The sequence below is a fragment of the Telmatherina bonti genome (assembly GCF_933228915.1).
Source record: "Telmatherina bonti genome assembly, chromosome: 6".
Classification (NCBI taxonomy): domain Eukaryota; kingdom Metazoa; phylum Chordata; class Actinopteri; order Atheriniformes; family Telmatherinidae; genus Telmatherina; species Telmatherina bonti.
In genome coordinates this window covers 33,885,138-33,909,969 of record NC_136624.1, presented here as the reverse complement: position 1 = coordinate 33,909,969, position 24,832 = coordinate 33,885,138, and the positions used below count along the sequence as shown (strand labels likewise).

Sequence of the window (24,832 nt, the reverse complement as noted above, 5' to 3'; positions counted from 1 at the left end):
TGTGTGCATGTATCTTCTCCTGCCAGCCTAAGAGCAACCACATCGATCCACCACCATCCCTGGGATTTTGCCATGGATGATCTGCTGCTTGTCATTGAAGTAAAGCATGTTAATGGGGGACATCTTGGTTGGGGTACAGCAAGGCCCTGCAGAGCCTCGGGGGTTGGCGTGCTGCACCAGGTGGGTGTGTGGATATTTTTGCATGAACATGTACTCGCACTGGCCAGAGCAGTAGTTAGCTTTGTACCGTTTGGGGGCAATGATCCAGTCCCAGCCGAAGGCCTCAAAATCCACAGTCAGAGGGTAGCGACAGCAGCGAGACTCAGTGGAGTGCTCGTCACAGTCCAAGCCGAGGTTTCTCCGAGAACGTTTGCTCGTCTCAAGAACCTTCACTTCCAGGAACGGCTGCTGGAATCAGGGGGAGGAGGGGCACAACAGACAGAAAGAGGTGGTTATAAAAGAACTACACCACAGACATAATGGCAAATACAATAATATAAAAATAACAAAACATTTCTTTGTTTTTTTCAAAATCTCTTCAAAATCTTTTCAAAAGCAAAAAAACAAAAAAGAATGACTCCAAAGTTTACCCACAACATAGTGCAGCATATCCCAGCTCATCGTCTCTTTTCCAAAGCAACAGGAAACGGCACTACAAGATTAATCCGATATTTTTTTCCACTTTTAAGTCGAACCACCTGCTCACGTTTCGCTGGTTTGGGTTTAGGTTTATAGTAAACATTCAAGAAAATAAACAGTTGCAATTAAATGTTTTACAGTAAGTTGATTCACCATTAAAGATCATTTATTCTAAATCCAAATTAATCTTAATTCAAAATTGATAATATTGTACAAAAGTAATAAATCATATCCAGAACTTCAACAGGTGTTCGAGAACATACCAAACACAATTCATGAGCTGAAAACATACATGTATTTTCCCACCATTGTGTTTTATTAATGTAGCTTGTGCTAAAAGTCAACGCTTATTGTTTATTCCACCCTTTTGATTAAATATTTGCCATTTCCCACTGGGAAATTGAGTATTTTTTTATTAATTTCATTCATTCTTATTTGATGTATCAAAAATCAGGATTTTGTGAGACTTGACAGTTAAATTTCAGGGTGCAGCACAATAAATACCCCTCCTCTTCGATAACCTTTCCCAGTATGTCAAGAAAACTGTGAGTTATTAACGACAACAAAAAAAAAGCTGTAGAAACATGGAGGCGCATCATGACAGACTATAATAAGGTAGGGCTGCACTCACTGTAGATAAAACCTGCTTGTAAAAATAGCCTGATTTTAACCCCTTAAAATTCTGCTTTTTTTTTTTTCCTTTTGCTTCTTTATTAAAGAATTTCATGAATTAAGAAATTGTTGTGAACCAGCTGTTTTATTGGAATACCTTGATTGAATGTAACGGGACTGCTTTTCTTATTAGCAGTATCATCTGCTTGTACATCTTCAAAGATTAATTACATTGGAAACATCTTTACTGGATCTACAGTTGTAATTGTAGCCTGGAGTGATATACATCACTCTAATCTCAAGACTCTTAGCTTTCCGACGGTGTATAATGTGTGTCGATACTTGGAAGGTAGACTCAGTGAAATACATATTTATTTGTCTTATGTTGGGATGTCAGGTACCAATCTGAGGCTAATCTTCTGTTCTCAAGAAAATGTTGTTATGAATATTTGATTGTATTTATTTATTTATTTTTTTTATCAATTCCAAATTGTTCAGATCTGTGGAAAATAATCGTTGACTAATCGCTTTATGTGAACAATCCTAGACTGATTGAAATGTAGCATGAAAGGAATACGGATGAACTGAACAGGGTTTTTTTTTTTTCCACTCATAAAACCCGGTTTCATGAAAGTCTCTTCGCTGCTACAGTCAGACTGATGGCGTCTGCAGACAACTGACCCATCCCTTCCCTCACCACCTCTGCCTATAATCTGAATCTGTACTGTGCAATATTATGAGAGAAATGTGCAATATTCCAGGCTGAGAGAGTTGTTGTCTTTCTTTTTGTGGTTTGTTTTCACCATTCTTTTTACTCCTTCATGTCTGGTCTTCTCTTTGCACTTTTATGTTTTTGTCTTAAAGTTTGAACTCTGAGCATGTGTTTGCACAAAATTATTTATGTACAAATGCATCCAAATGGCAAATAAAGAATCTGAATCTGAAGGATGTAACGTGCTGCGCAGAATTTGGAGAGGTAGGAGAGCATCGATTAGATATTGGCAAGGAGATGAAGCCGGTCAGTGTGGTTTTTATGCAGACATGAGCTGAGTTAAAATTAGTTTGACCTGCTATTTGACAAGACAACTGTCCCAGTATAAATGCACAAGAGGGGATTTATTGACCAAGTTATCGACCAAGGTACGTTTGACACACTAACACTACTGTGTGAAAAAAAGGTTCAATACATTTTGTTGCAGCATCATGCATGTAAGTTAAGCCCAATTCACAGCAGAGATGTCTTAAAGGATGACTTTGTAGGATGACTGTGGTTATAACATGTAGGGATTAGAAATGAACAACAGTGATGCATTAAACAACTGCAAACTGACACAGAGTCTCAATAAGCTCCTTTTCTGGTGAATTCTGCCATCTGATGACAGAAACAGAAACATTATTGATAATTATCTTTATTTGTGGATGCTAATCTTTACTCGTTTTGTAAAAAAAGATGCCAAAATATGAAACTATGAAGTTATGTGTTGCATGCCAAGGCTCGTGAACATGTACATGCTCATGTGACATTTCTATAATTTTTTTTTTTGTAGTGTCATGTAAATGTGTAAGAGTGGACGGGACACAACACAGGTAAATCCAGAAGAGAAATACAATAAATATACAATACTCATGATGAATAGCATTGGGAAGGACATGCGGCCCTTGATAATTTAGCTTAACGTGGACAAGAACAGAAAAAAAATCTTCAAGCAAGTAATATAAATTACGCATGAGAGAAACAGTGTTTAGTGACTCTAGCAGGTCTCTTCACTAACCAGGTGATCAAAACCCCCTGACTAACCAGGAGCTACTGGTGTCACAATATTAAAGACAAGACACATCCATTTGTACGACTGCTGGAACTGCTCAGTAAAGAGATTAAGTCTGCCAAAGATCTTGTCCTGATGTGTGAACCCATCAGGATTTAAAAACTCCACGAGTAGCATGTTGTGTACCGTAACAGCACAGCAATCAAAATGCACTAAAACTTCTCTAGTCTGAACTTGGCTTAAACCCACACGGCAATCTTAACAAGCCTGACGGGTTCTGTTGTAGCAAAAATGTGGAAAACTTCAGGTTTACAGAGTTGCATGATGTTACAACAGTATTTCTGTAAAACCATGCACCATGTATTTATACAACCATGTATTTATACAACCATGTATTTATGCAACCATGTATTTATAAAACAGCCATTCTGTGAACTGCCTCTGCTGGATATCAGGAAAATTTCACAAGAAAAACAGAAAAAATCAAGGACTTTGCCATACTGGGCTGCTATTTGTTAGAGAAACATTTAATGCATATGCATTATTTCAATTTTTTTCTTTTTGTTTAAACAATCAAGATGCAATCAAAATATAAATCAGCAAGTTTCATTTGCTGTTAGGTGTATTTTTACTTCGAAAGAGCAGTTTAGTACGGTGGCCCTGAAGTGCAAACCACAACAACAAAACAAAAAACACAAACTACAAAACAAAAAAAAAAAAACGCAACAACAAATTAAGAAACAGCAACAAATTGAAAATAACAACAATTAAAAAATACACAACGACAAATAAAAAAAAACCACAACAAATTTAATTAACACTACAAAAAAATTCTAAAAAGCACAACAAATTAAAAAAAACCCCACAAAAAAACCGATAAAACACAATGACAAATAAAAAATGACAACAAACTTAGAAAAAGCACAACGACATTAACATACCGGAAGAGGTAGGTATCAGCGGGCAACTGAGAAGTTGCTGATTGGACGATGGTGCCAGACGGCTTTTGAACCGGGAGTTGTACTTTTGTACCTCGTTCAGTTTGGAGTAGAGGAAAGGCTGAAGTACTAAATTTGTTGTGTTAAATACTACAGAAGTGTTCGAAGTAGTTTTAGTGTGCTGATTGAGACACATTTTGTGTAAAGTGTGTAATAATCAAAATATTCTTGGATAGCAGCAGCTATGTTTGGGCTACGGGTTACGTTACATACACAACAACTCCCGGTTCTAAAGCCGCCTGGCACCATTGTCCAATCTGCCATTTCTCATGTTGCCCGCTGGTAGCTACCTCTTCCGGTATGTTAATGTCGTGCTTTTTTCTAAGTTCGTTGTCGTTTTTTATTTGTCATTGTGTTTTATAATTTTTTTCATGTTTTTTTATTTGTTGTGCTTTTAGAATGTTTTGGTAGTGCTAATTTAATTGATCATGTTTTTTTTAATTTGTCATTGTGTATTTTTTTAATTTTGTTTTCATTTTCAATTTGTTGCTGTTTTTTAATTTTGTGTTGCGTTTTTTGTTTTGTAATTGTGGTTTGCACTTCAGGGCCACCGTAGTTTAGCTTCTTTGATTACTTGTGCTAAGTTAAGTAAAAAACAAAAGAACAACATCTGTTCTGTTTTTAGGCCGCCAGTCAATAAAGTGTTCGTTTACTTTTATTTAACGAATAAACTCTTCATCAGGCTAATAGATACAAATATTCTTTTGTTTCATATTTGGTGGTTTATGTCTCTGACTACACGTTTGCTTTTGAACACCACTGATGCTTTACATCTCTCGTACTCCCTTTGAACATGAAATAACAGGAAAAAATGTAATGCTTTCTGCAAACACTAACTGTAAACAGTTGCTAAAGCCTCTTTCTCACATGCATTGCTTTCCAACAATCTGGTGGCAACTGATTAAATCATTGTCATGTGTAAATTTATAAGCTGTAATATTATGATATGGCACTGACTCAGTAATAAATATGCATCCCTTTCACCATGGCACACACACCAACTGTTGTAGCAGCATTGCTGTGCACACACATACAGTAGTGGTGCAGCTCTGCTTAAATCTTATTCTTTCATGATTTCACCAACAATAAGCTGCAGCTAATTTTTTTCAAAGTATCTGAGCTGAAACAAAAGCTTCGGCTCACCGTCTTATCACACGCTAACATTCAAATGATACTTTGTTCTACACTTTGCTCGCAGTGTTTTAAAGTACAACAATGAGGTGTTATGAGAAAACTGTAATGCTTAAAAGTTTTGGAGAGTTTTGCAGGAGCATGCAGCTTCCTCTCTACAAGCAACAATTAGAGTCAAAAGGAGGCTTTATGTGAAGTAACATCCCAAAGTCACAACTTTTTTTTAAAGTTGCTGTAATCCGGTTTAATTCCTGCAAGTGTAAAAATGACTCCTGAAAAACATATTTTCAGCTGCTTCCATCTACTGCTGCTATGTTTTACACAATCACTGTAAGCATTCATGGTAAGATGAATTGTTATATTGATGCAATGTGTTGTCTGTAATTTCAATGTTTCATACTATCAAAACGTTCAGCAAATGTCTCAGAAATCACTTAAACTAGTGTTTTTCTTTCTTTCTTTCTTTATTTTTTTTGTCTTGTCCGCATTTAGGCCAGCAGAATGATTTTTTGGATGCTGGGCAAATTTACTTTGCCAAAGGAAACATCATAGATATAACGCTCCCCTTGATATTCTGGAATCCTATTTTATTTCTATTTATTTTGCATAATTTTTTGTATTACAAAGTTTGTATTGCTGGAGTGGACCAGAAAGGATAGAAGAGGGACAGAAAGAGAAGCGAGAAGAAGAGAAAACAGAAAAACACCTCGTAGAGAGAAAAAGAGAGAGAAGGAAAAAAAGAAAGAGTGAGAAAGAGAACAACATACATATGCATATACATAAGCGCACATATACACCCGTCTAGATATAAACTAGTGTTTTTCAACCACTGTGCCCAGTTTGTGGCGAGAGATCGTCAGGTGTGCCATGAGAAATTATCCAATTTCACCTAATTCGTCTAAAAAGCAGCTCGGGGTTCATCCAAAAAGGTCCAGGCCCAGGTGAAAGATCATAAAATTCCTTTTTTTCTGATTATCTCATTTCTTTTCCAAACACTTTGACAAGATGGACTTCATATTATTTATATTAGCTTTTTTAAAAAAACATTTTTGGTTTGTGGTGGGCCTTGTGATTTTTTCAGTGAAGAAAAAAGTGTTCTTTGGCTCAAAAAAGGTTGGAAAACACTGACTTAAACAACATGAGTGTAATTTTCACAGGCATGTTTGAATGAAGAGTGTGAAAGGCATGATCAAAATGGGATTTTAACGGACTGATGAAGCATTAATGTTGCATAGCTTGTGTGAAAAGACCAACCATTTAGAACAGAGACTCGGCACAGAATCTGATAAAAACTGACTAATGACAGGTTTTCTGTAAATAATCAGCTAAGCAAGCCATTTTAAAAAAATAAAGGTTATATACAGCCTATCTGAAATGTGAGGGAAAAGTTAAGTTTTACCATGTCATTAAAAAATCATAAATATCAACAGACAAACATTTGAATAAAAATAAGTTATTAATTCAAGTTGCATCATAGTACAACAGAGGTAGATTTATGAGCTTCTACCATAAATAACCTACTCTTGTAGATTTTCTTGTCATTTCATACCTACTTGCCCCAGTTTTACTGCCACATACGGCCTAGTTTTATATTTAATCATTAATAAGATTGAAACCCTTACGATGTCTTCACATCATCAAAAAATACATTTAAAATAAGAGAAAACACACCGGTAAGCTAATCTTTGTACTTCTATGTCAGGAAATTAGGGCTTGGGCCATTTTATGGAATTTTATACCACTAATAAAAAACACTTTTTGACATATTTATAATGCTTGATTACCAAAAGAAGAGTTTATTCTTCAGCTTAAATTAGCATTAAACACCACGTGACTTCTCCCATCAGAAAAGTTTCCCTCTTATGTAACAAAGAAAAAAACCTGCTTAAAATTCAGCACCAGCACATCTCACAATTTACTAAAATGTAACTTAATCAATTTGTCATTTTTAAGAATCAACACAATGTGCCATTTAAGAGGTGTTTCAATAGGCATTGACAGAAACTAGCCTTTTCAAACACTAATGGCTGACTGTGTATGGCTGGATTGATCCCTGACCCGGGAGGTCATCTGCAGGCTACTATAACCTTGACCTTTGGGCGTAGCGAGCAGATCAGATATTTTACTTCAGTTTGTTTATTTTACAAAGGCTTCTTCTCCCCACAGCGATTCCAGCTGGGCTGCAGCACAGTTTTTTGTGACGCATTCAAAAGAGGAAATAAGCTGAAAGGCTGTCGGGGTGAGACCATGACAGGTTGGCCTTTAGGCCCTTTGCAGCAGAGTAATAAAAAAAAAAAAAAGATCTAGGATTAATGTAAAGCTGAGCCTGACTCTGTCCTGTTTGTTGTGTTTATGTTTTATTTTTGCACACTTACATGTGCTTTTAATCTTTCTTTCTTTTTTTTTCTTGCTTAAGAATAATATTGCATACTGCTGTGTGGTCAGAGGGCAACGATTTATTGGCCAAGACACCATAGCTGACCTCTGGAGTGTTGTGAAAATCTGACCCAAATAACCACTTGGTAAATATTTGGTGTTGCTTAACTCGGGTAAGTGGCCTACATAATTCAACAAAGATGTTGTATTTAGCTGTCAGTCACAGTAACTAACTAGATTAATGGCTCACCAATGACTTTTGCTTTTGAGCAAGTTTGAGCTTGTCAGCGCAGCTCCATGCATTACATTAGAGTGAGACGTTTAGCGTTTATAAAAGAAGAAAAACACAATTGAAACCACAGTAAGTTTGGTGATTTGAAAAAAATGTCACACACACTTTTTCATTAATGATATTTTCATCTGTAAAAACTAAAACAAATAGAATTTGGGTTCCTAAAGTGTGAATAAACGCTTAGCTATTTGTTTACATCAAGCTGTTGTTAGTTTTAGTTCATTTGAAGATGGGAAGTAAAGAATTTTTTACTGTGTTTCACTGGACTGACCTAAATCTCATGTCTGACTGTGTTCTGTCTTTCAGGAGGTCACCTGTCTACTGCTGCACCAACATGAACACCTCAAAGCAGAAATAACTGCAACATGGCTTTACATCAGGGAAAATCTGGGACATTTCCTCTGCTTTTTTTTTTTTTTTTTTAATATTTAACCCTATAAATCCAAGCTTATCATATTTGAAACACAAAGTTTCTGAGATGTTTTGCATCATTCAATGGTAAAAACATTGCTCAAAATCCTGCAGAACACAATCTAATACTTATCTTCTGCCCCTAATAGATAATAGGGAGCAGAACATTACACTGTAATAATCTTGACATATCACATGGCAGTTAATAGTAAATAGCCCCTTCAAAAAAGGTTACTTTTTTATTTTAATTTAGTTATAGGGCCAAGTAAAGACCTCTTTTTTTTTTTTTTTTTTTTTTTTAAAAAAAAGAAGACTTTTTTGTTTTTTTTTAAACCATTTTTTAATGGGTCAGGCTTTAAATGATTAAGCTAAAAACATAATTTAGTTTCACAAAATATCATAAACTGCAGAGATATTAACTGGCTGTGCAAAAAAGGCTTTTATGTACATTATGTAGCTGATACTATTACTGCCAACGCTCCACTGCAGTGTTTTCTAGTTTTTATTATTTACAGTATCAATCAATACCACATGATAAAATAGTTATTCATGAGCATCCCATAAATAACAGTTTTATCATTTTGCATTGATTTGTCATATCTTATTATGTTAACCTGTGATGTCACGGCTTTTACTATATTGTATCTGCAGTCTAACATGACAAATGAGACACTAAGAACAGGCTGAAGATGAGGTTAAGGTGATCCACTGCCACATCTTATGAGGGATAACCAAGCAAAATTTCAATCTTTGTGGAAGTCTGAATTATCTCATGTCTGGGTTTAACTATGCCTAGAGGAGTTTCTTATATTTCAGTTATGATTTCTTTTATTCATTTGACTTTAGCAGCAGGTCTTTTAAATATGGATTACATGGAAGTGAGCTGTGATGGAAGTGATTCCCCTCCCCGGCCCCAGGGACAGGTCTGAGGATCCTTACCAGCCCCTCCTCCCCGGGTCGCAGCGAGGTAACTGCCAGGTCATTGCCGTTCTCATCAAAGGCGTTGATGTCAATTCCCCAGTTGGTGTGGGGCTGTTTGAACCAGTTCTGCAACACATGCTTAAAGTCAATGCTTTGCCAGTGGCCGACCCTGGAGTTGAGCTCTATCTTCAGGGAGCGGATGCGAATGTGGCGGCTCCCCTGCTCTGTGACCGGCTTCAGTCGCAGGATCTGCAGGTAGACGGTAGAGGTCTCTTGCAACGGTCGCAGATACACCCACAGCTGGGCCTTCAGCACCTTGGTGAACATCAGTTTAGGGCTGAACTTGAAGAAGCAGCAGCTAGGTTTCCCGTTCACCTGCACCAGGGGCTCGGCTGTGGAAAAGAGGACAATTTGATTTAGATTCGACATTGTGATTAAAAGCATCAGAATTTTACAGACAATAATATCACTGGGATCAGAGAACGCTTAATCCATGCATATTTTGTTTCCACTAATATATTTAATGCATTAAACCACATAACTATCTTTCTCATTTTTAATTAGTCATGAACATTTTGCTCCTACAGCACCATAATCTATACAATTAGGATGTAGGACATAGAATGCAGTATATTAAAAAATACACCCTGCAAAAAGTTTCAAAAAGTTTAATCTCATTGTTTGGCTGCAATAGTATAAATACACTGTGGGTTGCAGAAAAGAAAATGAATGCTGTTAAAAGGCATTGAATACAGTCACAGCGTTTTTGGACATAGCCTGAAAACATGTTTTGAAAATGGATTAGATAAGTGAGAAGATGGTGACACATTTTGAGCACAGTAACTCCTGGCAGCTTGCTTATTCGCTGCTATTACCAGCATACAGTAAGTGCTGTTTATATGCATCCTCATTTTATTTGCTCTGTCGTGTTTGGTTGTGTGTGTACTATGATTTAAAAAATAAACGTACCTACTGAACTTGAAATGAATGGGTTCAGAGTGATTAAAAGTAAAGAGTAAAAGAAAAAGCCTAATTATACCAACAGAAGCACATTTTAACGGCATGACACTCCAAAACCCCAACACTGATCTGACTGAGCATAGTTTCTAGTAAAACCAGCAGCCAAACTGGCCATCTGCAAGAAAGCTGTTGCATATTATAATGTGCACATGGCCCTGTGGTTTAGTAAGGGTACATTTGTGATTACTTTAAGGTGGGAAAAGAGATCAATTTGCATATTAAAACAAGAATCAGTAATGGTGACCAGTGGCCAGATGGTAACCTTACATTCCCCTGGGTCAGCCTTAACAAAATTGACTACCCCTATTACGAATCGTGAAATTAAAACATCTCTTTTTTTTTCTTGCCCCCCTCAGTTATAAATATATTTAGGGTGAAGATTATGAGTTACGTCAGAGGGCACAAGCCATCTCCTGAAACAGGCAGATTTATTCCTGTCATGATCCGCGGCTCTTGTGTTTCTGGGGTCTGCACCACATGTCAGTGCTGCACATGGTTCATTTACATACACCTCCATCTGATATAATGACATCCACCCATTGAATTCATACATTCATTTCCATGTAAAGTGTTCATTTATTAAGGGAAATTTATTCTGTTTCTAACTAACATGATAATGTGCCAACAGAGTACAATAGAATATTTAATCCGCTGATTTTCTCTGAGCAAATTTGACATTTCAGATTTTGCCCAATAAAAATAAAATTAAAAAATATTTGTGTTTGGCCGTTTGTCTTGTAAAGGAGTTGTTATTCCTAATCCTTTTGAGAAAAAAAGGATGAAAAAGAGGAAAAAAAACTACTTGGACCTGTCAATCACTGCTAAATCTGAGGTTGCTTAGGCAACCTGCAAATGCTTCCTGGGTCAAAAGGTTATTTGGCACCTCAGCCTAGTTAAGAAATGGGATCAGGGGTCAAAACTGTCAGCCTCTTTACATCTCAGGGGTGCTGGGGAGGGGCGGCCCTAACAGCCAGATTGAGTTTGAAGGTCAAGGTCGACCCTATGGCAATGGTAATATGTCTTTTTTCACATCACACGCCTTTTCACCAGAGGACCATTCCAAATCTCAGAGACACAGCAGTGCTCAATTGGCCTCAGTTTGTTTTTGTTTTGATTAGGGTGGAGATTCTCCAGCCAATAGTGAATTGTTTAGCAGACTCCATTGACCAGGCGAGAACACTGCACCAGGCTGTCTTTTTTTTCACACTAAACAAGTATTGTAATTTAATTATGGGCATGCATAGAGGGATATGAATTCACAGAGGTACAGATGGACTATCCATTAGAACAGTCCAGGGCGAACATTGAACAAGGGCCAAGCTAGGGACAGACATGGTCCTTCAGCCTGTATTTCCAAGCACAGTCATTAGTGAGTGTAAATTATACAGTGTCTCACGCTGCACAAACAATATGTCAATGTTCCTTTTAGTAGGTTGCTGAGGTCACGGCAATTAACGTGGGTGGTGTTGTGTTTGCTCATCAGCACAAAACTGGGAACGCACTATTCTGCAGTTTGCTTGGGTTTTTTTTGTGATTATAACTTTTTGGGGACAGACACACAGCAGATCTTCTTTTGCCAGCAGTTTTTTTTTTTTATTATCACTTTTGTGAAGTTACTTTTAAAAAAAAGGACAACAACCTGGCAAGCACTGTGGGGCTGAAATGGTTCAGTTTCTTAATCCGAAGCCTTTCTCCAGAAGGAGAAACCTGAGAAGCACGGCCAGTATGCTGGGATTCAATTCAGGAGCCCAGTTATTAAACACACCTGCAAAACATATGAGCCACGTCATGTGAAACAATGACTGCATTGATAGGTGAAATCAATTTGTGCCTTTTGTAGATCCTGTAAATGCACAAGCTAGAGGCAAATGAGAATGCCTGCAGCTCAATTACACCCCATGTCTTGGCAAAGCGCTCCGTTTGTGCAAAACGAGCATAGCTAGCTTGTAAAGAGCAGAAAACCGAGGCGGCATTTGATCCTTCCACCTGAACTTACTTTTTTCCTCACCACAAGAACAAATTACTGGGAAAAAAAGTTAAAGATTTTACAGCAAGACCTTTTTTATGGCTTAATTTCCTGGACAATTTGCTTAGTTACAGCTCAGGGCTTTTATACTCTGACTTTAGTCCTGCAGTAAAGATATGAGCTCTGATTTTGTGCTCAGCAATACCAGCTGGAGCAACAAAACCCCTCTCTGCTGAGCTGAGCTGATGATGAACATACAAAATAATTCCTCATCAGTATGAACACTCATTATTTTGCTTTAGCTAATCCAGAGTGAAGAATAGCCAGTGGCCACATTTTCCAAAGGAAACAGGTTTGTTTGCTTTTCCTCTCCATGTCTTCTAGCCTGCTTCATTATTACTGTTGCTTATTTCCTTGTGGTATAATTGCAGCATATGCAGTGCACAAATTTTACTGCCAGCACACAGCGGGCCTGCAGGTGGGCCTATCAAACATCTGGTGGACTCCCTGGGTACCTGTGTTCCATAGTTAGCCTCCTATACATGCAAGCAAGGGGAGGCATATAGAATATAAGGGTTTATTCACCATGCCATCTGTCCGTTTTCATACGATCGCAGCCCATTTAAATGCTTTTAGCAGTAATGTCACTGAGGCGTAGACGAGAACTGAGCCAGTTAAACTGTTGAAAACAGATGGATGGGGGAAGTTGAAATGTAGTTATACAATGAATAAGTGAATCTTGCCTAAAGAAAAGGTTTTAAAGGGGATGGAGTCTATTGATAAAACAAATAACCTTTTCCCACCCAAAAGAACAATTTCACAAAGATTTCTATTGCTGATGAAGAATCTACTGCTGTAACCAAACTTCCTCTTGTGTTGACAACCTTTCCATGTGATCATCAACTACTGTTTAAGATACATACCCATCAGAGATGCAGAATTTCATTATTTGTTACCATCTTGTGGCAATTTCCTTCTTTTTTGCCTTATACTTTTACTGTCAAGAACAAATTAGGCAGAAGAGGGAACAAAAAGTGTCTGATGAATCTGCTGTACAGTGAACGAGCTTGACAAGATTTTACAAACTGTCCATATTCATCGCAGATGTTTTCAGTGTTACTAATGGATTTTGCAGCTATGCTTCCCTCAGAACTGAGAAAAAAAACCCAATAGATTTAAGTTTACTTTATCCAAACTCTGCAGGCTGCACAGATCTGTGGTAACATGAGCCAATCAGGTGAAAACACACAGCTCATATGGAGTGGGGAGGGAAATGGTCATCTATTGTTAATGTCCAAATGGTTAATGCATAATGGCACAAACCTAGATAGGGCTTTCATTTGCATATATATCTATATTTTCTTTTCTTAATGGGAAATGCAAATGTGCCATTTTGTGGAGTGTGTGTGTTTGGGAGCCTTCGTGTTGAATAAATGTGACTCTAGGGTATCCCCACGCACCTCGGCATATTAATCATCGTGACACGTTCACGACCCTTCTAATAAGACAGGGGCCACAGCGCACCCCCACAAACATCCCATTCCACCCAAGCCTCACTCCCTCTTTGTCTCTCAGCCAGTCCCAAGGGAGTGGAAAGGGTGGTGGGGGAGGCCGAGCTCGAGCTGTGGATAGAGGGGTGTGTGTGCGTGTGTGTGTGTGAAGTTAGACCCCCTTATTCAGAATGCTCTCCTGGGACAACGGCAGGCACAAGACTCCTATTAGGACTGAGCACGGTAGCCCCCCAGGAGCAACAAAAGACACCTCCTAATGCTCCCTGTTCTAGCTCAGTGAGCACACACGCACACGCACACACACACGGAAACAGGCGGTCACACATAAACACAAAACATACACAAGCTCCATAGTGACTGCCTTCAGCTAACACACTCAGGACTCATTGTTTTTAGTGTTACATATGTTTGCATTATGAGAACGTTTGCTGAACAGCAGGACGGGAAGAGCAGTGAACTGCGATGAGGTGGACAGCTGGACAGCATGAAGCATGCTGGGGTGTGACCGCTAGTGTTTGTGTGCATCCACACATACATGCAAGGCATTAACATCACAGGACAACATTGTTCTCTGTCACATGCAAAACTTTTCACGTGCTTTACATAAGCAAACATCTGAACATGACAGACAGATGGCTTTGATTAATGCAGGGGTATTGTTTCTAAAGCTGCCGTAGTTTGCTGTAGTTTTAATGACAGGTTTCAATCAGAGTTTGAGCGTTAGTGAATATAAACATAATCTGGATTCATTGTTGTGATTGGATTTTTAAAACATAGCTCAAGAAAAAAACATTGGAAAAATTGGTAAAAAATGACCCAATACAGCTAATAGAATTGTTTCTGTTTTAGCAACTACAACAAATACTCCCTTTTAATTACAAAAACAAAAATTAAACAAATATTTTTTTAAAAAAAACAAAACTTTTGCTAAACAAAAGCTTGTTGCTAAAGTGGCAAAGAAGGTTTCATTATTTTACAGCTGTTGTTATTAAGATAAAAGAAATGCATATAGATGCACTAACAACACACTAAAGGACAAAAAAAATTATGTGAAACACAATATAGAAATTAGTTTTCTTAGTTACTTATAAATAATAAATGCAGGAAAACTACTATATTTTCTGCAACTGTAAAAAACAACAACAACAAAGAAAACAAAACAAAAAAAGTTAACTTTTACCAGGCGATAAGATTTATATTAGGTGGCTGGATGTGAATATTTATGCCAAGACTTAATATTGTATTTAGTTAGAGATGCATAACATAATGGAAAGCCTTACAACAAACACTGTCTTCAAATATTGATTCAAATATGGCTGCATGCATGAACGCTGTGAATCCAAGCTCTCCTAGTCGTAAGTGTTTTTTGTCTGACTTTTGTTTAACATCTGTTGGTTTTTTTTATAGAAATACTTTACAAATTGGTTGTAAAGTGACATGCAATGACGACAAAGCATTCAGTCGTAATATCTAAAACAACACACGGCATATTATTTCTTTACATTGTTTATTATGAAATAAAGGTACAGTGTCAGTCAGGTTATGTCTGTAAAACCCAAAATGTTGACAGCTTTCTGTCTGAAACTTTCAGGTGTGTACACATAAAGCCAAGGTGGAAGGACATCAGCAATCATACAGATTCATAAAGCTCAAACTGGTGCTACTTAATTTGTAACGAATGATGAAGCTCATTCTAAACAACTTGGAGTCCACAGTGAAAAATCTTGTCAAATTGTTCACCCCAAGATTAAATCATGCAGCACTAAAAAAAAAAAAAAGAAACAACAACCACATCTGAGGCTAGCAGCTTCAGCTAGCGTGCTAAATGTTTAAGTTTATATCAGTACAAAAAATCTGACCAATGTTGCTTGTTTGGAAGGATTGCCAGGAGAAAGTCTCTGCTCTCTAAAAGATCATGGCATCATCCCTGTACCAGATAAAACCACATATTAAGAATCTCATGTGGACAGATATTTAGTGGCAACCAAACAACTTACCATCAGAAACACCTCCTATCACCTGTATGGCATGATGGTGTTGTGATGATTTTGGTTTGTTTTGCAGCCACAGGACCTGGGAACTTTGCTGTCTTTGAGTCAACCATAAACTCCTTTTCACACCAATTATAATAAAATTTGTGCTTGCATGCCTGACAGGCATAGCTAGTCCAAAACTAGGTTATACGGTTGCATCCCAAGAGCAGTGCATCTGCAACAGAGTAGATGTCTGAGAAAGAAAAATTGAAACTTTCAAACCTCAACCTGATTAAATCACTGTGGTGGCATTAGGAGAAATGTGCAAGAAAAAATGCTCATAAACCTCAATGAACTAAAGTGACATTGTAATCAGAATTCCTCCACAATAATGTGAGACTGATTATGTCAAATGAAAAATAATTACCTCAAGTTATTGCAGTTAAAGGTAGTTTAACATTTTAACACCCTTTATTTGGATCGACTTCCTTTCTGTTAAATGTGTGATGTAAAGCATTTAAATATCTGATGATGGTATGTTTTCTTTTTCACTTTAAGACTGCACATGCACATACCGTTTGCAGATGTGCAGGCTGTGACAAACTGTGAGATAATGCAAAGCTGCTTCCAAGCAAATTATTAAGGTTGACCACAAAAATGTTTTTTGTATTAATGATGTTTGATTTCATTTTGCAGCACATATTGTCTTAATTTAGCTTTGAGGACATTTTCAAACAATAAAACTGTTAAAATTTCTGTTTCCCTCTTCTTTTGCTGCCTCAAAACACGACCCAACAGACTGGTTATGTTTGCAGACGTGTCTGTGGCCAGCAAGAAAAAGGAGAATGCAGCCTTTTTACTGAGTTATACCGTCACTATTTTGAATTAGCAAAGGAAAAACACAAGAACATCCATGAAGAGGAAAATGAAACTGTTATTGCAGCTAAGAAATAGCATTTTAGCTCAAATGGTCACTGCAAAACAAATCTAAAAGCCTGCAGCTGGGTATGTGGAGAAGCAGATTTTAAAAAAAATTTTTTATTAACCTTTATTTTACCAAATAATATCAATTAAGAACAATCTTTCATTTACAATGATGGCCAAGCACAAGGCCACTTCATTTAAAGATGCCACTTTGAACAACATTTCTAGGTTGAGCAAGGAATTGCAAAGGGAGAGATATTCTTTACAATGCAATAAATGTATGTTTTCTACTCCTGCAGCAGGTAATGATGTTAGAAGATAAGTTCTTACTTTAATGGCAGCAATCTTGAAAAGTAATAAGTCATCTATTGAAAGTAATATTAACCAGCAATGCTTATTGCGCTGTTGCTGCTTGATAAAAAAAATAGATACAAGTTGAGATACTGAGATACAAGTTGGTCTAAAACCAAAACATAAAAAAATAAAGTCATGAGAAAAGACAAAAAAAGACCAAATTAATTAAAGAAAGAGGGACTAAACTAAAGTATCTGTGTTTTCAATAAAAGTCATGAATACAGTATGGAAAATATGGCTTGAAATTATGTGTCTGTAAAGTGCCTGGAATTGAATTGAATTGAATTGAATTGAATTGAATTGAATTGAATTGAATTGAATTGAATTGAATTGAAGTAAATTGAAGTAAAATGGACAATATGTCCCATAAGTTCTAAAAATTTGCAACAGGAAAGTTTTCTTTTCTAGAAATCATCAAGATAATCAGGGTTTTCCTGGACAGCAAACAAAATCATCTCAGTCATGTCTTCCATTTATTGAAGACATGATCACTTGGTCATAAAATAGAATATCTATCAAAACAAACCAGATAAGGAAATAATCTCTAAGATGGTTTAAATGGTCTTTATTACAAGTAAACATGATTTCAGAATCAATTTGATTTCTATAATAGTTTATGGGAGACATGATCCCTCACTGGTTTTCCATCACTACTCCATCACATCCATACCAACCCAGTTTATAAAAGTAGCAATCCTCCCCATCTCCTCAATGAGACAAAGATTCCAGGATTTCTTTTAGATCCATGTTGCATTTGACTCATAGGTGTCTTATTTCACACCTCGTGTCCTATATAACAGCCTATGGTATAGCTTGTTAATGTTTTATATAAGTGTGTGGTACTGCCTGTAGCACTACAGGAAGATCAATCATAGATCATAGAGTTGAAGATGAACTTTTAGATGTGCTAAAAGCTTTCCTGCCATTCCCGGTCTCTGTCACACATTCATGTCATAACCTTACACAAGAAAGCTGTGAAAATCTTCCCCTCGGATGGAAGTTTCTCAGTTCGAACTCTGGACTACTAAATAAAATTTAAAAACATTATAATAATAAAGAAAGGAAATTCATGAATGCACCCGAAAGCTGGAGCAAAGAGTTCTCTCGTAAGACTAAGTCAGCGACTACATGGTGCCAAACCTCCCTCTCTGAAGCATTAGCTCCATCCTGCTTCCTCGAGAATTTCCAACCAACTTTGTTTTGTCCCTGAAGGAATCCCTTGAATCATAAAGAACGTCGTGAGACGGTGCGGGCACAGTGAGGAGAACTACCGCAGGTGATAAACACAGCAAGAAGCTGCACTCTGCCACAGAACAGAGGCTAATTAAATTTTCATGTAGATAATCATTAGGTAATCCACCATTAATTGTACTTCTATCCTTCCCAGCGACTCCCTTGTGGGATCCAACGTTATGCCCATACAGCATTTCGTTTGCTTAAACGCCTCTTAGATTTAATGGACTCTTCCATAAACTCATCCTCAGCACCTCCTCGCACACGACCACACAGAGCCCGAACGCATCCATCAACAATAATCCTTTCAATGATCTCCATTTTATCTTTTCACTCCCCCTCCTCCTCCTCCTCCTCCTCCTCCTCCTCACTCATGTTCCTACATAGGGCTTAATTACTGGTGTGAAGTAATTATTTCCTTTATTAGTGAAATGGAACATCTGTTTCAGGTCTTTTTAATTGTACCTATAAAACCCTTCCATTATTTCTGTCCCTTTAGGATAGGATTGGGCTGCTTGTTGCTCCCTGCGGACCCACTCTTGTCTTCCCTCCATCTCCCTTTCGTACCCGCAAGAGGAGCTTGGTGTACCTAACTAGATTGAGCTCTTTTAAATCCTTTAAAGGTGCAATGAGGAAGTCAGCAGGGAAGATGATATTCTTGTGCGATCTCTGCAGTCTTGCATTCTGCTAAACAGCTAACCGTTGTGTTTTCTAACAAAGCACTTGTTGACTTATGAAGTTACATATTCCAGAAAGCTGAGTGGGGCTGCAGTGGATATAGTACGATCGGAGCGTGGGAATAGAGGAAGAAGGGTTGAAGGAGTGAGATTCCTGAGGTCCCGGGTAAATTTTGTCTCTGTATTAATAGACTTCGGTCCCTTTGAAATTTTATTAGCCATAAAGTTGACGGTATGTTGTGCAATTTCTCCAGTCCAACAAAAAACCTCTTGTTTTTAAACAAACTGCTTATGTCCCAGCATCTAAACAATTCAGCAGCAAAGTTTGTCTTTCTCCAAACTGATGCCAGCAACTACACAAGAGGAGCAGGTGTCATCGTCAAACTGAGACCTCCATGGAATAAATAAATCTATAAAAACCTCACATAGTCATCAACTTCCAGCAAACACTGACCAGTGAGTTGAAGACTGTCCGGCTTCTGCTGCTCTGTCCTTTTAGCGCTCTCCCTCTTTATTTTTATGGTTCCTGCACCTTCAGGAAATGACCCTTTTATAGGGTCAACACTATAAAAGACTTGTTTTTTTTTGTTTTTTTGTTTTTTTTTTGGGGAGTGGTTAGTGGATGTGTGTGTGTGTGTGTGTGTGTGTGTGTGTGTGTGTGTGTGTGTGTGTGTGTGTAGTGGGGGGATAAGTGTTCAAGTTACTACCGGTTCGTCTTTGCTGCCAAAGAAAGAGACCTGATGAGGCTAATAGTCTTCTCGTCCAATATATCACATAGCTGTGAACTCTGTGACCCTTTTTGTCAATAGGAGAACTTTTCTCTGGAGTGTGTGTGTGAGACTGCGAGAGTGGGCGTGCGTGGGCATCCTCATGTGTCAACACAAGTGTGCGCATGTGGAAATGTGCATGTTCATAGCTTGACACGGGTGAAAATGCACTCGAGAGCTGTTTAAGCCTGTGTTCATACTTAGGATGCTGCATCTTAACGTGATTACATCACGATACCAGTACAGCCCATCCTGATGGCTGCTTCCATGTAATTATGATGCACAAACAACGTGTTTGCATAAAATAGCTTAAAAGAGGTAAATTCATGAGAGGAGAACGTCTGAAATTTCATCCAGGTTGTGTCTAAACTTCAGTATGAAATGTCTTTAAAGGTTAAGCATCTCTGCAAAGCATCACTGATTTCCAACATAACCTGATTTCTCCGTTTGATAGTATGGATGTACGTTATGGATGGAATATGGAGGGAGGATAAGCAAGTGCTGCTCTCTGCTGGATCATCTGTCACTGGCTTATCTCAAATTTACAGTGAGTAGATAGTAAAAATCTCCCAAAGCGTGAATTTACCAACAGAATACAACATTCTTTTGGGAAACAACTTTTAATATAACTACAGGAGCGATACTTGCTATCAACATAGGTGGCAGCTCTCCTTCAGCCTATTCCTGGCATTCATGAGTATTTTCACTGGGTTTCTAGAAGTTATATAGAATGTGGCTGATCTGCATCAAAATTGCACAAAAAAAACAGATGAGGAAGGTCTCAGCTAAATTATTTAGGCAGGAAACTATTCAGGCCAAGTCCTGAGCTCACTTCAAGCAAAAACAATGTAAATGCACACACAATTACATACATGTTAGTCTATACAAACACAACTAGTCTAGCTCTTGTGTTCCTGCATGTACAGTTTTTAATAAAACTCTCACTTTCTGTGCAGCATGCAGAGCAGTTACCTCTATGACACACTTTGCAGAAGGAGATGTTTTGGTGTACAAAGTGCTGCACTATGATATAAATAGACGCATTATTCCATGATATTTCATAGTAATTAGAGACCAGGAAGCATGGACCCTTTCAACCCCCACTCCAGCACCCACGTACCTTGAGTGAATACTAAGAAGCAACTCTGGCACAGGTCCAATTCAGCATGTATTGTATGAACCCCCATGGCCCATCAAAGGCAGCGTGCATAACCATGAAAGGTTGATTGGGTTTGAGGTGCGCAGGGAATAGTGTTTGAAGTCCTTCTTCTATCAGAGAGACAGAAAAAGGCACTTTTAATCCTGTGGGATCGCTAAGACACCACAGGCAAAAAAGCAGAGATGCACTCATTCTCTCTCAACTCTTCCATGGGTACCGGAGGAAGAAAAAAAAAAGAGGAGGAATAAGAGGGAGGGGGAGCTAACAGGGAAGAAGGTGGGGGTGAGTGGGGAGCAGATGATCAAAACTGCTACTGACGTAAAGAGATGAGGCAAACGGATGAGAGAGGAAGTGCTTTAACATGACAGATTTAGCATTATGATCTCAGTCATTAGCTTTTCTGGCTGGTATGGGGCTGTCAGAAATGTACAATTAGCTGGCACCATAGGCAGTGGCAAAGTATCAGGTCGTTTTGATGTTTTGTGTGTGTGTGTGTGTGTGTGTGTGCGATTGCATGCAGAGGATTGGAGACGAGAGTTAGAAATATCTTTTGAAGCTGCTGTTGTGGTTGCTATAGAGAGAATATGTTAGAGTTTCATCTACAGGACATAATAAGTGACTAAAGACAAGCTACAAGAGCCATTTTCTTTGAATACTGAGTGAAGAAGAAGAAGAAGTCAGACATGGAGCTTAACTTGAGCCACTGAAAATTTAGCAATAAAATCCAACGTATTACATCCATCACATATCCTCTATAATGCACCGGTGTTTGTGCACAGTGGTCTAGATTATGGGGAGCTGTATCATCATCCATCCACCAAAGTCAAATATTTAAACAAAGATAAGTGAGTGAAATTTTACATGTATGTTTAAATAATCTGTCATGCTGTTATAAGAGACAGAGATATGTAAAGGTGAGAAAGGAAAAGTAGGAGTGTTTCTGAACAACCAGATTAAAATGCACCTGCATAGATCGATAGATAGATAGATAGATAGATAGATAGATAGATAGATAGATAGATAGATAGATAGATAGATAGATAGATAGATAGATAGATATTGTGAATGTATCACGTGTGTTAATGTTGGACCAGGGAAAGGTCACACACTCCCTTCGACCCTAAGTGATTCTGCCTTTGTGGACTCGTGTTTTTTTCTTTTCTTTTCTTTTCTTTTTTTCTTAAAAAAACGAGCTGTGCCTATAAACTTCGCATTTAAAAGGCAAGTGCGGCCAAGGGGGGGCCGCTGCATGAGGGGAACAATAGCAGCTTTTTGGACACACTTTTTCTCACTGCGATGAACAGCAGGGAAACCGGTAGAGGCTCCTATAAAAGACCGATGGAGCACAGCTGCCAGGGTTCAACAGTAATTTTATAAAATGTCTCCAAGGGGCCTGCCTGTGGATTTATGGGAAACTATAAGAGGGTGAGCAAATTGTTAGGAGGCAATAATCAGAGGGCCTCGCTATGCGATCGTAACTCCAGAATTTCAAGGCCCACATGCAAAAGAAGTCTGCTAAATGCATAATCATTAATAATGCACTTGACGTTCAAACGAGGCTATGCCTCTCCTCTCTGCAGCAGACGAACATGTTGTATTAATAATGATAATAATAATGATAATAAGAATAAGAATAAATAAACAACTAAATAAATTAAGTTTGAATATGACAGGCAAATACTGGAGCAGTAAATACCTCTCCATCATCATCACCGTCATGAAAACTAACAGATCAACATGCTGGAGCTGTTTGTTGCAGAGTGACGCGGCGCCTTTAGCTTCTAATTATTGATTTATCAGATCCACTGCTTGACAGCGGCGGGAACAGCTGAGGAGTCATTTGTCTCATTTTTTCGCCCAACTTTAGAAACACAAAGTCGCAAATTAATTTTTTTTGGGGAAAAAAAACAAAACAAAACAACAACAGCAAAAACAAAACAAACAAACAAAAAAAAAAAACATGTATTTTTATTCTAAAAAAAAGACCATTTGACTTCTGGGCGGCTCCACTGTCCACGCAGCAGGCCGGAGTCACTCCAACCTATCCGCTTCCCAATTACGCGCAGGGCGCATTTAGACAACATCGCTGCTGGGTTTAAAACCTTTACTCACGCTCTGAGGCCATCGTGATCACGGACTCCGTAGTGGCGTGGTACTCGTCCTCCTCCATAAACTCATCCTGGGACGACGCGTCTCCTTGGAAATCGTGATGGTCCAGAAGTTGCTGGAGCGGAGGCGCCTTGGGCAGCAGCTGATTGACCACCTCCCGACTGATGTTGGGCGCCTGCTTCAAGCGCAGCTTGCTCAGGATTTGGGACTTGATGGTCTCCAGTCTCAGGACTTTGCTCTGCTCCCTCCAAACACAGGCGGAGCACTCATGGGAACCGGCGTCCTCGTCCAGCAGAGACAGTCCGGCATCCGTGGGCGTCTCGCTGGCAGGAGGCAGCAGCAGATTGGGCTCATCGCTCCCTGATTGTCCCAGGGAGATGAGCACTACTAAGCACAGTAAGAAGTTGTACCTCGGCATGACGATGTGCGAACACCAAAAGATCAAGAGATGCAACTTGTTTTCTTCTTCTTTTCTTGTTTTTCCACTCGCTTTATCCTCTTAAATCCCCTCAGCTGGATATGAGCCGCTCCTTATTTTAAGTATACAAAAGGCACGAAATCAGTGACATGCATCTAATCCAAAAACGATCAACCTGGAGTTGCTTTCTTTTCAGCAAAAGTTTTTTTTCTTTTTTCTGCAATAAGTTCTTATTTAAAAGTGCGTTCCAGTGTGTCACGGCACAAGCTGTTTTGATTGAAAGTTAAATTATCTGCTTGAAGAATGCATTGCCCGCTCACGTGCAGTGTAATGGATGTTTTGGGGTCCTCTGTCCAATTTAGTCCATGGAGGTGTGTGTATGTTAAGAAGTGTCACTAAAAAATGTGCAAGTGCGGTCAAAAAGGGGCTCTTTATATATCTCAGCTGCTGGTGTCGTAATCCGTCTCCATTGGCTAAGATTGCAACAAAAGGCTTTTAGGTCTGTCACCAAGTCAAGAGGGACAGAGCGAAGGGAGGGTGCACGCGCTATTATGAGAGTATAAATGTTTTACTGTATACAAACAATGCCTCACATTAAAAATATAGACCAATTAAGATATTATGGCGATGGCAGGTTGAGGTTCACTGCGCTCTGCTTATGGAGTGCATTAAAGAAAAACATCATGGATTTCTGTCGAATTCATTACATCATTTTGTAAAACACGCAGTAATATGAACATTTACAACACTTTTCTTTTTTTAAAGGGAAAAAAAAACAACTTATGAGGATGCCACACCTTTATACACATTTGAGGATTTTTCTACCCAAACCGAGTTAAACTGTAAGTGATATGTCTGAATAACTAAGAATGTTGAAAAGCTTTGTCATAGGATTTTATTTTTAGTTAAACATTATGAAAGCTAAATAAAGGGGAAGAGGTAATATACAACACCCTGCTAGTAGATAGTTTAGTTTTACAGGGGCAAAAGGTTTATATCATTACATAAAATTACTAAATAACATACAAAGAAGCAGTTGAATTTAATATGTCTGTTTAAATGTAATTAAATCTGTCAACATTTTTAAATCTCTTTTATGAATTATAATTATGTAAATTAAGTCTCAGTTTATATCATATTTCATCCCAAAGTATGTAATAAAACTTGGTGGGATCTATCTAAGTGTTGTCCAGAAACAGTGGGTGAGTATCGGTGTGTACCTGTACCTGTGTTTGTGCGTGGATATTTTAATAAACCTTTTCATATTAATAGAATTTTAGCTTGCGGAGCTGCAAGTTTTCACCGACCCACCAGCGCCACCTGCTGGAGTTAAATGTAATAGCAGCAGTTTCTGAGCCTCGTGCAACATTTAGTTGTTCCTTATTTTTGGAAGTACTTTTTTCTGTTGTTTTTCTTCCAGCTTGTGTATTTTGAGTATTTTGTAAGTTTTATTACATGTATTCCTTGTGATCACTGGTCCAGGTCCTCACTGCAAATGAGAATTAGATGATTTATTTGACTTGTCTGGTTAAATAACGGTTATATTGAGTTATTAGTTACATGTGCTTAGATGTG

At 38.2% G+C, this 24,832-nt stretch overlaps 1 protein-coding gene across 1 annotated transcript; it reads right to left on the bottom strand.

Moving 5' to 3' along the window:
• Nucleotides 1-27: 27 nt before the first annotated feature.
• On the bottom strand, nucleotides 28-23,257 carry gdf11 (growth differentiation factor 11; the record flags this gene model as incomplete). Its single annotated transcript, XM_079243023.1, has 3 exons — nucleotides 28-408; nucleotides 9,165-9,538; nucleotides 22,843-23,257. The coding sequence occupies 3 exons, from the start codon at nucleotides 23,255-23,257 to the stop codon at nucleotides 28-30; spliced, it is 1,170 nt and encodes a 389-aa protein (XP_079099149.1).
• Nucleotides 23,258-24,832: the final 1,575 nt, after the last annotated feature.